Here is a 12,500-nt window from a genome sequence, read left to right as displayed (position 1 = left end):
TTTTGTTTTCTGAAATCCTGTCCCAAAAATACGAGGAAAAAAACCGAAAATGTGAGTAACCCAAAATTAAGACAATAGTAACGAAAATGATTATGTGAGAGGAAGTTGTTGGCTGAGTCAAAAACACTAACAACAAACACAAGCGGAAGTGAACACAACCTTTGATTCCTTTGTTTCGGTCGAAAAATATTACAAAGCAAAGAATGAGTGATTTGAGGATCAGTAAAACCCTCTGTCTCAAATATATTTCGTGATAAGTAAATTGTTTTGATAAATACATTCCGGCACGCAAATTCACCGTCTCGTCCGTGTTGGAGACGCACCCTGAACAACTCATTTGCCTCAAAATCGAAAACGCGGACAAGAAATCAAGAAAAAATAACATGGCAGAGAGGTTTATATATATCATCCCATTAAACATTTCCGGTCTATCATCGCCTGAACAATTTCTAGTCTTTATTTTTTAGAATTTCAAGTATTTCCTTTCGATCAACAGTGTTTGAGAGGTCATTAGCAAGAGCTTGCTGTGTAAGAGTTTCCGTTTTTATGCACAAGGGTAGGTTAATGTAAGAAATGAAGAGATTTGAAAGTGGAGTGTTGTTATTCAAACAGAATTTGAAGTGATGCAGCCGTTTTCGATTCAGGCAACGTTTTCATGCCTTCTTCGATGGTTCATCGGTGAATATTCATTGTAAATCAGGGTCTACGCTATTTAACCCATGCATGGTACGAGCCCTTGAATTGATCCCTGCTCACGATCAATCCAAGAAACAGGGCCGATATCATGGAATGGTGAATTGATTTCTTTGCTTCGTCAAATAGGCAGATAACGAACTTGGAACGTTTTAGTTTGGTTTACGTGTCATTGAAGTACTACAATATACGATGACGGGTCACGTTGGATTATATTTACTATTTCCATACAAAAAAGCAACTAAATATAACTAAGCCTTCGACCCTCTTTCAAAGAGGTGACTATCTGATGTCTAGAACCTAACAGTTCAGTTGCACATTGTATGAATGTGTTCTTCAGATGAATCATTTACAGTGTGGCCAAACTAATTAGTAAAACCAGTTTTTCCCTTGAGTTGCCATTAATCAGCATTCATCGAGGCGTCCATTCGATCAGTGAACGCAATTAACTTTTAAAACACTATAAATCCTAAATGTCTTCCAAGAAGAAACGCTTTCAGTTGAATTTGCCTCCCCCTTGCGATTGTTGACGTTTCTTCAACGCGAGGGAGTTGCTGTTCCTACGAGCTCTTTCGAATACTGCATTTGTGTGAGCGATTTCCAAGATTGACGCGAAAAAGTGTTCAGAGGAACATTCAAACCCACGAGTCAGAAGTTGCACCTTCCCCTCCTTGTAATTTATACGTTTTCTTTTTACTTTTATCGACCTGAGCGTACGTTGGTTCTTCTTGGGGCTTTCCACCCCCGTCAGGGTAAGCCGGCGGGGCACCCGGAGGTAATCCTTGAACACCCCCGCCTCTCTCGACTCCCGGCCGATGATCGATTTCCCTATAGCCACCCACGCCTTCCATTTCCAACTCGTCTCGTGCGTTGTTCGGCTCTCTTCGCCGTCGAGCATCGTCGTCGGCTTCGTAACCATCTTTGGAAAACCTTGGGGGTTCGCTTTTTTTTCCGGACTCGTATCGAGGTTCCGGAATCGATGTTTCGTCATATCGTACCGGTCGCGGTTCGTTCCTTCCGACAGTTGACGGGGTTCCTCTCTGAGGTTCCCGTGGCATTGTGACCTCGTCGTACGGCCGCGGGGTGGGTGGAACATGACCGTATTCATCTCCTATTTCTTTTGTGAATTCCCTGCCTTCCTTCTTGAGAGAACTTCGAAGAGCTGGTAAGTTCCAAAGAGTTATTAACACCTATGGTGCAAAAATGAAAACTACACTTCAAAACATAACACAAACAGAAGTTTAAACCAAGGTGAAACTGATTAGCGATTTAAAGTCACACGAACTCTGCTTAAAACATGGATGAGTCCCAATCTTGCTTTTGTTACTCTTTTTCACAAAAAGATTTTGTACTGATCTTAATACCCCCGACTTCAAAGTCGAGGGTATTAAGATCTCGACGATGGGATGTCAGTCCATCGAGGGCTACCTCCTTCCCCACCCCCCCCCCCGAAACATTTTGTCATCTGTCCCTCACATTTCTTTAAAACCCATTTACATTCTTCGATGGGGAGGCGGGGTTGGTCAGCCACTAGATTTTGAGTCAAACGTTCCTGGTAGGGAGGGGCACTGCCCTTACCTCCGTCATGGTACAGAATGGCACGTACCTTCTCTTTACAGTACCAATACATCACGTATCAAACAGGCCATGAGACTAGAAAAACTTGTCGTTATCTTACAAAAAGATCATTATGGAGACTTGGCTGTTACCCAGCCCCTCCTTCTAATCAATGTGCGACAACCTCCTTTCTTGCCTCTCTTCCACTCTCACCCGGTGAGAAAATCATTTTTTCTGAACCAATTTCAAGGAAATGTTTCTTAACTGTGAGGATAACTAGGGTCAGACCTTGAGGGTTGAAGAGTTAATTGCAAGTTCTGTCGTACCTGATTTGCTGTTAATACAATCCTCGGGGAGTAATGATCGCGCGACTTCGCGATCCCAATAATCTTCTGAAACCCGCCAGCTTTATTAGCATGTCTAAGTTACGGGAAAGAAAAGAAAAACACGGTTAGAAAAAAAGAGAAAAGCCAAGAGTATCCGATAAGGATGAAGCTAGTCATTCTTGGAGAACAGTGGAACCAATGATCTACCGACCGATTTCGATTTAGGACGTTCTGTCACTGAGCTATGGATTTAACTGAATAAGAAAAATGATTTTTCCTGGCTCACTAAGAAGCTTTACACACTAAATGTCTGGTTGGAAGAAAGAGAGAGAGACAAAGAGTATCTGATAAGGATGAAGCTGATCAAACTTGGAGAACAGTGGAACCAATAACCTACCGATCTCGATTTAGGACGTTCTATCACTACGTTATGGATTTATTTGAATAAAAACAATGATTTTTCCGGGTTCACTAAGAAGCTTCACAAACTGAATTTCTAGTCAATGCCGAGAACAGTATGAAAGTGCTGTACCATTACCTTCCATTCATTAGACTTTTATTCATGAGTTGATGAATCGCACACAGTATAGCACCGATTGTGTTCTCTTCAGCTCGGACATTGGAAGGTGCGCCAGGATAGGGCAGACGATGAAGCAGATCTTTGATTCCGTATTTAGCTACGAACGAGTAGAGAAATAAACGCATTAACAACAACAATTCTAACTTCAAATCGAAAATATTCCGATATGTCTAACATTACTCGACAGGAGTTTCCAATGCGGTTACTTCTGAGCGTGTCGCTGTAAACCAAGGTAATCACTTTAGTGTTTTCTTTGACGAAGCTGCGGTAAACTTTACACTACAACAGACAAGAAGAGGTCAATATACACACCTAAAACATCCTTGTTCCTCGGGTCGATTGCTAGATTTCTCATCGCTGTTGAAACAGCTCTCACTACAGGGTCATGATTAATTCGTAGAAGTTCTACTAAAATGGGAAGACCCTTCTCTTTCCGTACTGCTGAGCGGACAATGATAGACCACTGAAAAATTAATTTGTATAAAACAAAAACTATTTTAAACAATTATCTCCCTTTCTCTTCGTTTCCAAAATTCCCAAAAGCAAACCTAGGTCACATTTTCTTCAGAGGTTGGACCGAACTACTATTAACCAATCGACCTAGTGACTAGCATCTAATTTCTCCTTACATTATCACCCCTGAAACTACATTAAGATCAAGAAAATGGCGGAAATTATCACCAACTAAAGAAGCTATTGATTATTAAACGCATTCTCCTTTCCAGCACCTTAGTAAATGTATAGAGAACACTATGGAGAATATAAATACTGATGATATAGTCTAAAAGGTGAACAAGCTGAGATGAAACTCTTCTTTTGACCGCTTCAGCCATAGTTAACAGGTACGACTTGACTATTTCTGGTTGCCATAGTAATTCCACACCCTCCACGAGATCTCTCCTCATCTGCGGCTGTTCAGTTTCTTTGGGCGCTCCTTTTTCTACTTTGATCCCGTCCCGCATCCCGCCATACAACCCGGGTCGTGTTTGGTTGATTCCTTGCCGGGTTGGATGTGCATTGGAGCGTCCTTGTATCTTTCTCTGTCCACTTCATTCTCCAGGCGGTAGGACAAGTTGCGCAGAATAGACGGAGTTTTCTACAGACTGTAAGACAAAAATAACGAAGGTCGTTCTGACACGCCCTAAAACGGGGCTGCGTCTCGGCGCATAAACAGACAAAAACTATTCTAGGTACTACATTCATTCGACAAAGAGTCCGCTCTGTAGTTAGGAAAAGTCAGAGGAGGAGGAGAAGTATTGGTTATTGTTTCCTTACTTTTTTAAAATCTCTAAATTCACCGTCTACACATTTACGTTTTCTTATTATCTATTGTTTTGAGGCAAAATAAGGTAACTACTTGCTAAAAATGGTGAAATTTAATGACGGCTTCGCCTCGAATAAGCAGCCACTTCCAAGGTTCAAACATTTAATAAGCATCGCGGGCGCTTAATCGAATAAAAACGGTAGCTGATGATTTCTCTCTCATATGAAATTGTCAGGTAATGCACCAAGCCGGTATGGAGAGAGAATGGATGTTGATCGTTATCTTACCTTATTATCAATATAATTTTTGCCAAGAGGTGCCCTGATGATTCAGACAAGGGAATCCGCCAGTCCATCACAGTCCCTCATCACGCGCCGCGCCTCGGGTCCGGCCGAAGACACGTTCCTCAGTGTACCGCTGGCGTTGCGGAACACTGTCGTCTATTTATTGGACGATAGTATCATCGAATTGTTGGCGGTAGCTCTGCTCCAGCCAGCCGAGTACGGAATGATGATAATGGTGACCATGACAATGAGACAGATTTCTAGGATTCGAAGTTCCAGATCCTAGAGAGAATAAATAAACGAGAAAAAACAGACAAGGAAACTGTGTTCAGATTCAACTAGCTTCACACGAAATTCGCGACATAATTTAAGAAAAAATTAACCGGCAGTTGGCAGATTTTTAAGTCGAGGCGGGTCAATCAGCTGCCGAAGACCTACTTTTAATACAAGGTTCAGAAGCTAACGAAACTAAAAACTAGAAATTAAGGAATTTCAGTAAAAGAACAAAAACGAGGTGATGTCTACGTCTTAGCTTTCATTTGATGTAAGTTTCGCCCGAGCGGCAACACGTAACGCTTAAGTCAAATCGCCACCGGTGGCGATTTCACTTTGAGTGGTGGCGAATCGACTGGATACCACAGGAAGGAAACAACATGAAAATAAAAATATAACAAACAAAAGAAAGGAAGAAACAACAACGATAAAATAGAGAAAGAAAGAGAGAGATTGATTCATGTAAGCTGCTGCACTTACTCAAAAAGGCGTTCGAGCGTGAAAAAAAGGCTATCTTTATTTGAGATTGTTATTCGTAGTTCTAATATCAATAACGGTTCGCGCTTCGCTTTCGTGCAAAGAATAAAATGGCGAGATAACTTGTTTAAGAGGGAGTTATTCCACAAAGCATCAAACTTAAAACTTATACCGACCAATTTGGCTCGAGAGCAAAGCTGTCATTAATGTAGTCTTCGTGTTCACTCTCCTATAGGACAGATAAAAAAGGAATGTTTTCCCAGCTTACTGAACCTTTATCTTGACCTGTTCATCTCTGCACGAGAGATGCTGCAGATAATTAGCTGCATTCACGATAAGCGTGACATCATCTGTTTGTGAGTATTCTATCAGGCCCTGTGGCCACATCCTTAGTTTTCTTCTCTGTCATTAGGGAAAATATCCATCACAAGTGCAAAATCCACTGCACGATAAGCTCTGAAGCTCACCCCTATAAGAAAACAATGGCAGGATGTTAAATTATGCTGTTGTTTTCAATGTGTTAGACCAATAAAATCTGATCTTGGCTGGGCTAGACTGTGGTGCCATACCAAAAGAATACTTTAGATATGGCATGATGTCAGATCAAATGCTTAAAATTCAAACAACTCAACAAGTTGAAAATGTGTCAAATTTATATGGCTTTTGCAAAATTGAGGTTATAGATGACCAAAATGTCTTCACTTAAGTCCAGTGAGCCATTTTACCACCACTTAACCTAGTTATTACAGTATACAATGACCACGGGCCTGTTTCTTAAAAGTCCCAGTAACTTAATAGGTCTTAAAATCAAGCGTTAAAAAATAGAGGAGGTTCTGGTACCTTAAGCAGTCTATTTTAGTTCTGTAGTTACTATAAGTTTTGTTTTATAATTCAAAAAACTTTTGAAACCCCCATCTTGAATGAATACAGAACAGTGTTACTATTCCGCGAAATTACCAGGGCCTTCAAGAAACAGGCCACAGGAATTCATCACAACCTACCCCTCCCGTCCCCCTTCCGTCCCCCTCCCAGTGATTTATCAGGCCCCAGTGATCAGTTTGCAAGAGCTCTGACCACTAAGCTACCATGGTCCTGACCTATTGAAACTTTGAGTACAGCTAAATGTTGTACCAACCAAATGTTAAGCTACTGGCATTGAAGCATAAAAAGCATATTTCAGCGTACATCATCGCATCTATGCCACGAGCTCTTATAACATCTTCAAGAGGACCATAATACAATGACAACAATAAGGGCCCAAGTACAGAATCTTAGGGAATGCCGAAAGAGTTACATTTGGGATTGAAGTAAATTCCATTGACTACAACACGTTAGGGCCATTCCTGAAGATATGACTTTAGCCAATCGAGGGCAAGACCACTGAGAAATCCCATATATTTATTATCCAATCAGTTGATTAGTATTTTGTGGTCGATAATATCGAAAGCCCCTGATAAGTCCAAGAGGACTAGGACACATTCATGTTGATTATCAATGGCAGCTGATTGATATCATTAAACACTTCCTGGTCCAAAGCTGGTTTCTTTAAAAGCAGATGAACAATAGATTCTTTTAATTTCGATGGAAAATGTCCCTGTTCTAAGGATGAGTTGATGATTTCCATTATGGTTGGTAGTAGTTGATTAATGCAGCCTTTTAAAATCCAGGTTGGGACAGGATCAAGTTAACAACTAAGATTTCGTTTTCGATGACATGATAAAACGTTTTATCATACTTGATACTTTTCCTTATACATTTCCTATCATACTGGTGAGGAGAATTTGTGTAACAATCAAGATCATTCTTTAACTCATGATCATTTCCTCTATTCTCCTGACCTTAATGTATGATTCAGGGTGATAATGTTAGGAGAAATTAGATGACAGTCACTCTTTCAGGCTTATATTCAACAAAAATGTTATGAAATTAAACCCAATCTTATCAGGTAGAGGTTATCATCTTGATCTAACACTGAATTCTCTTCATTGATTTACAAGTAAATGTGCGGCAGATAGAGGGTAGAATTAACAATTAGATATAGGGAGTTAAAGGTTTAACTTAATAAACAAACTTATATTTCCTCTTGAGTCTTCTTTCTACATTAACATACTCAGTAAGAAGCTTGTGTCCGAGTTTGCTGTAGAATTGTCTTCTGACTGCTCTAGGATGGTCAGGTTATAATAAGGCAGGCATCGCTGCAGCTTTAATTCCATAGAACACTAAATGGGAAAAAGAAAATTTATATAACTTTTCACTGATTAACTCCATGGATGCCAGACCTTAGGCAAAAATTGCATACAGAATGACACTTTGCATATCATTTACATAACAGAGGTATCTGTCACTTACTGTAACATGATTGGAAATGTCACTGCAAATAGACTAAAAAGAGAATGCCTCTGTTACTGAGATTGTTGAAAACCAACAACTTAAATAATACTTATGGACAAACCAATGATATACATTATTTAACACGCAGTAGGTTTGAATGGGAAAAAACTGTGTGAGGCAGTTTTTTCCTAATAAGGACTGACTTAAAATTGTAAGTAACTTGTTGATATTTTCAGCTGGTTTGCTTTAGTCCACTTTGCACAATTGGAATGGAAAAAATTCCAGACCGCAGTCTGTATTATAAAAAGCTGGACTGGTTATAATGCGCTATCAGCCAATCAGATGTGAGGAAATGCTTCAGAAAAAAATGTCACAGTACTGACAGACCAACAGACTGACTGAGATTGGACAGACAAACAGAATGATTGAATGACTGACACACCGACAGATAGATAGACTCAGTGACTACCTACCTAACCAACTGATAGTCCAACAGACAAGCAAATTGACTGAATGGCTACCTGACAAAGATTGACTGCCTGTCTACTTTCTGAATGACTGACTGACTGACTGACTGACTGACTGACTGAGTGACTGACTGACTGACTGACTGACTGACTGACTGACTGACTAATAGCCATACAGACTACTGATAAGCAGACAGAGTAACAAGCATAATATTGTGGAAAGGTTAACAAAAGCACAAGCCATAGCATCAACATAGCCTAAACTGATCCCAAACTAGCTCGCCAGCCCCACAAAGACATTCACTGAATAAAAATATTTCCAATAAGAGAAATTATTACCCATGAACAAAGTTTCACACTAACAGTAACCCACTAGCTACAGACAAGTGGAGATTCAGTTTTGGTGGTGGTTATTTCAACTTCCAGTGGCCAGTTTGGCTAGTAAACAAAGTGAAATTGACTTAACATCTAAGATCTCACTTAGCCACTTGGCTAGTAAGTTGAAAAGTTAGTGTCCAGCCCTGCATGAACAGCACATACAACAAAAATACCATTCTCACCTTTCAATATCAGGAGCACTAAATGCCATTCCAAAAAGTGATATACTGCAAAGAAAAGGAAAACAAAACTTTCAAGCAGGTTCATGTAATCACAACTAAGCCAATGAGTGTAACACTTTCAGACAGAATGATGGTGCAAAATAATTATCATACCAAAGTAACACAGTTCCGCCAAGCATCAAAGGGCGTCTTTTTCCATACTGCGACACAAGACGATCACTAAAAACAAGGAAGTGAAATGCATTGAAAGCTGATCACACATTTATTTTTCTTACTTCTAGATACATGATCAGCCAAAGGTGATCAAAAAAATTTATGTCTACTTTTAAATGTAGACACTGAAACTGGTCAGACAAAGAATCTGTAAATACAGTACAAAACAGAAAGACATAAATTTGATTTACAAAATAATAAAGAAATAACAGGACACATACTGGAAGACTTTAAATTGTTATTCTCACCTTTTCATTCCAGCAAGAGGACTCGAGAAAAATGTAACCACTGCAGAAAAAAATAATTAATTCATTATGAAATTAGTTTCATTCCAAAAAAAAATTACAATCCCCAAGGCTTGACACTAACTCTTCAACTTACTAGCCAAGTGGCTAGTGACAACTTAGATGTTACAACAATTTCAGTTTGTTAACCAGCAAAACTGACCAGTGCAAATCAAACACCACTAGCCAAAACTGAATTTCTACTAGTCTGTGGCTAGTTGGCTACTATTAGTGTCGAGCTCTGATCCCTGTTAGAGACTGACTACACTGTGAGATCAACAACAAAACTATTTCTACACTGATACTTGAAACTGATGAACTTACCTGCTCCAGCAGCCACCATGCCTCCAAGCACTTGACCCTTCTGCCCTGAACCTACTAGTGCATAAACTTGTGATAGCACAACTACATAAAAACAATAATTTAAAGGTCAAGTCTGTACTCCAGCCATGTCATTCACCCAGCTAAAGCTGATCCCAGTTTCTTTAGCATGAAACAACTAGAAGTATTACTATCTCCCATGGATGGGATGCCAATTCATCACAAGGTTACACCCCCCAAGCATTTCACCAAAATCACTGGCAATTTGCTAGTACACATTTAACAAATTTGTAATGAAATTTTGCTGAACCTGTGGTCTTTATCACAAATCAAGAGGAATTTTCAAGCCTCTTTTCAAAAATACATTAACAATTTAATGCTTCCTTTACAACTGACTGGTTGAATCAAACACTTACCCTCAACAGAGAGAATAAGATACATTACATTCATGCCAAACCAAGAGATGTTCAAAAAGAACACTCTGGACTTTGAAAGTGCAGGAATTTGGTAGGATGCATCCAATCTGAATAAAGATCAATCAATCTGTTAATAACTCAAGTGAATAAAGGAACACAAAGGTTCCCTTATATAAAGCAAATTCACCAAGGGAACACACAACAGTGGACATAACCCAGACGCTGATTCTATATTGCCACGGGACTGTTCTGTAATAGATCACAGATGCCGTCAAATGGTGGTAAGAATTTATTAGTCAGTAGTTCACAATACTTGATACTCTGCCCTTGGTGGTAATGAGTCACACATTGCATTTTTATTTTCATCCATACAACAGAACTCACTGCTTATCATCATGGTGGTGTTGCTGTTCAGACTTTTCCTTGTCTTCAAATCCCCTGAAGTCCTATCCCAGATTCTGTAAAAATATTCCATAATATACCATAAAATACTCATAAACCAGCATTTAAATTAAATGTAGCAGAATAATACAAGGCCTAACAGCAAATTGCGACAGTTAATGAGCACTTCTCCTATTGAAGTCCTCAGTCATCAAAATAATACAAGATAATTCTCCCACTTCTATGGATTTCTATTGACCTAGTATGGTCAAAATGGAGCTGATTTGATTTCAACAATCTTGCTGAGAACAATACTCTTCATCTTTTAACAGTATCAATGTCTTCTCATCAAACAGTGGACCCAGATTTGTATTGAGATACTGATTTCTTGAAAAGAAAAGTTTTTCATTTTGTCCATGGTGGAACAAAGAGAAACCTAGGTCATCCAGGAGAAATTAAAAATAAGCTTAGGGGCTTTACAGGTGACAAATATTCTGCAAACTGTTAAGATCAGCAATGTTGAGAGTTGACTTAAAGTAAATAAATTAATTAAGGTTTTTCTTTCTTTGTTCGACATTCATGACTAAAGGAGAAACATCTTTCTGTATTTGGCACATAGGTCACAGTCAGCAATTATAACAAATTCACCCTGGCCTTCATGGGGTGGGGGGCAGGGGTACATGTAATTCCCCTCATAAACACTCCAGATTTCCAGTTGCTAGGGTTACACTTTGCTCAATTTAAAATTTTATCCTATCAACATCAAATTGCTGAGATTTACCACATAAACAAAGTGCATCTGTCCAACAGATAAGTCTCGAAATATTATGCTACACAAAGCTCCCAAGTGTTGATGTCAGGCATTCAAATAAATTTTAGTTTAACAAATTATTTCAACAGAGTTTTTACTAGTATCTTTCTTTTATCGATCGAGATCAATAATTGTCATAATTCCTAACCAAAGACTGATTACAGATCAAACTTAACAGAAGTCTTGAAACCTGAAAATCCATTTTAACCTTCAATACTGTCATATTATTTCAAAACATCCTTAATGAAAGAGATCCAATAAAAATATTTACACGCTAGATAATATCCATATAAAAGCGTAACAGTGGGTTATTATAAAGTCTCGCTTTCCCACGTAGAAGAATCTCAGATCAAACACAATGGAATGTTACCTGACTAGTCTCGAATTACGCTTGTGAGCCTTTATCACCCTAGAGACCCAAGAGCTTGCTAAGTGCAGCGATATATTCGAACTCAAACGTACTTCTTCATTAATTCTGAAGAAATGAATCTGTGTCACTAAAAATAACACCCTTTCTTCAACGTAAATCTACTGTCAATGCATGGGCTTTAGGTACAAATGAGCAATATGAAAATACCAAAACAAAATAAACACAAAAACATCACATCGTGTTAAATCACCTTTATCTGAGGGTGCTTCCTCCAATTTTACTTCATTTTCTGAGCTACGATGGCAAAGAAATCAAACGTCATGACAACTTCACCAGTCGTAAAACAATCTCTGCGCGATCGATCGAAAAACCCTAAAATGTTGGAGAAAATCACGTCTAATTTGAGTATATTCTCACAAACCTTGTTTCCATCCCGGTCAAAGGGGCAATTCAGTGCATCCTCTTAAACCATTACAACCCAGGAAGATGAATTTTCGGGCATTTTTCACGCCTTCGACGAGAAACTTTGTGCCCCCCGTTCGCTCCATCAGGTCATCGCCATGTTGACCAACTGACATCACAAACTCAAACCCAGTCCTTTAAAATTATAGGCAACCAATACATGCATAGAAAATCGAAAAAATGATTAAAAAATTCTCCTCCATTAAAAACAAAGTAAGACAATTTAGTTAAACTATTAATACTCGACCCTCAGGAGAAACAGATCCCGTTTAAAGAAATTGCTGTAGATTTTTAACCTATGGTTTATCTTTTATCATACAATCACCTTAAAATCTTTAAATATCTTCCTTTAAAAGAAAATAGTGGGTAAAACTGATGATCTTGTAAATGAATTGAAGAAAGCATTGTCAGTATTCCTGGACGCAACAAA

General features: G+C 38.9%; 1 protein-coding gene and 1 pseudogene across 2 annotated transcripts; both read right to left on the bottom strand.

The window, feature by feature from the left end:
- Positions 1–881: 881 nt before the first annotated feature.
- LOC111344383 (catenin delta-1-like) lies at positions 882–4,031 on the bottom strand. Its single transcript, XM_088753516.1, has 4 exons — positions 3,469–4,031; positions 3,115–3,253; positions 2,577–2,670; positions 882–1,883 (listed from the first exon to the last, which is right to left on the bottom strand). Exons 1-4 carry the CDS (start codon positions 3,509–3,511, stop codon positions 1,329–1,331), a joined length of 831 nt encoding a protein of 276 aa, XP_088609642.1. The 5' UTR covers positions 3,512–4,031; the 3' UTR covers positions 882–1,328.
- Positions 4,032–5,468: 1,437 nt separating this feature from the next.
- LOC148735598 (uncharacterized) lies at positions 5,469–12,208 on the bottom strand (annotated as a pseudogene). Its single transcript, XR_015998790.1, has 11 exons — positions 12,030–12,208; positions 11,859–11,902; positions 10,431–10,504; positions 10,047–10,153; positions 9,634–9,714; positions 9,274–9,313; positions 8,966–9,031; positions 8,813–8,857; positions 7,804–7,836; positions 7,565–7,673; positions 5,469–5,923 (listed from the first exon to the last, which is right to left on the bottom strand). The product of XR_015998790.1 is annotated as an uncharacterized LOC148735598 (transcript).
- Between the last annotated feature and the right edge of the window lie 292 nt (positions 12,209–12,500).

Source organism: Stylophora pistillata, chromosome 3 (genome assembly GCF_964205215.1).
Source record: "Stylophora pistillata chromosome 3, jaStyPist1.2, whole genome shotgun sequence".
NCBI lineage: Eukaryota > Metazoa > Cnidaria > Anthozoa > Scleractinia > Pocilloporidae > Stylophora > Stylophora pistillata.
Note: the sequence above shows the minus strand (reverse complement) of the source record. Positions and strands in the feature narration are given on the sequence as shown.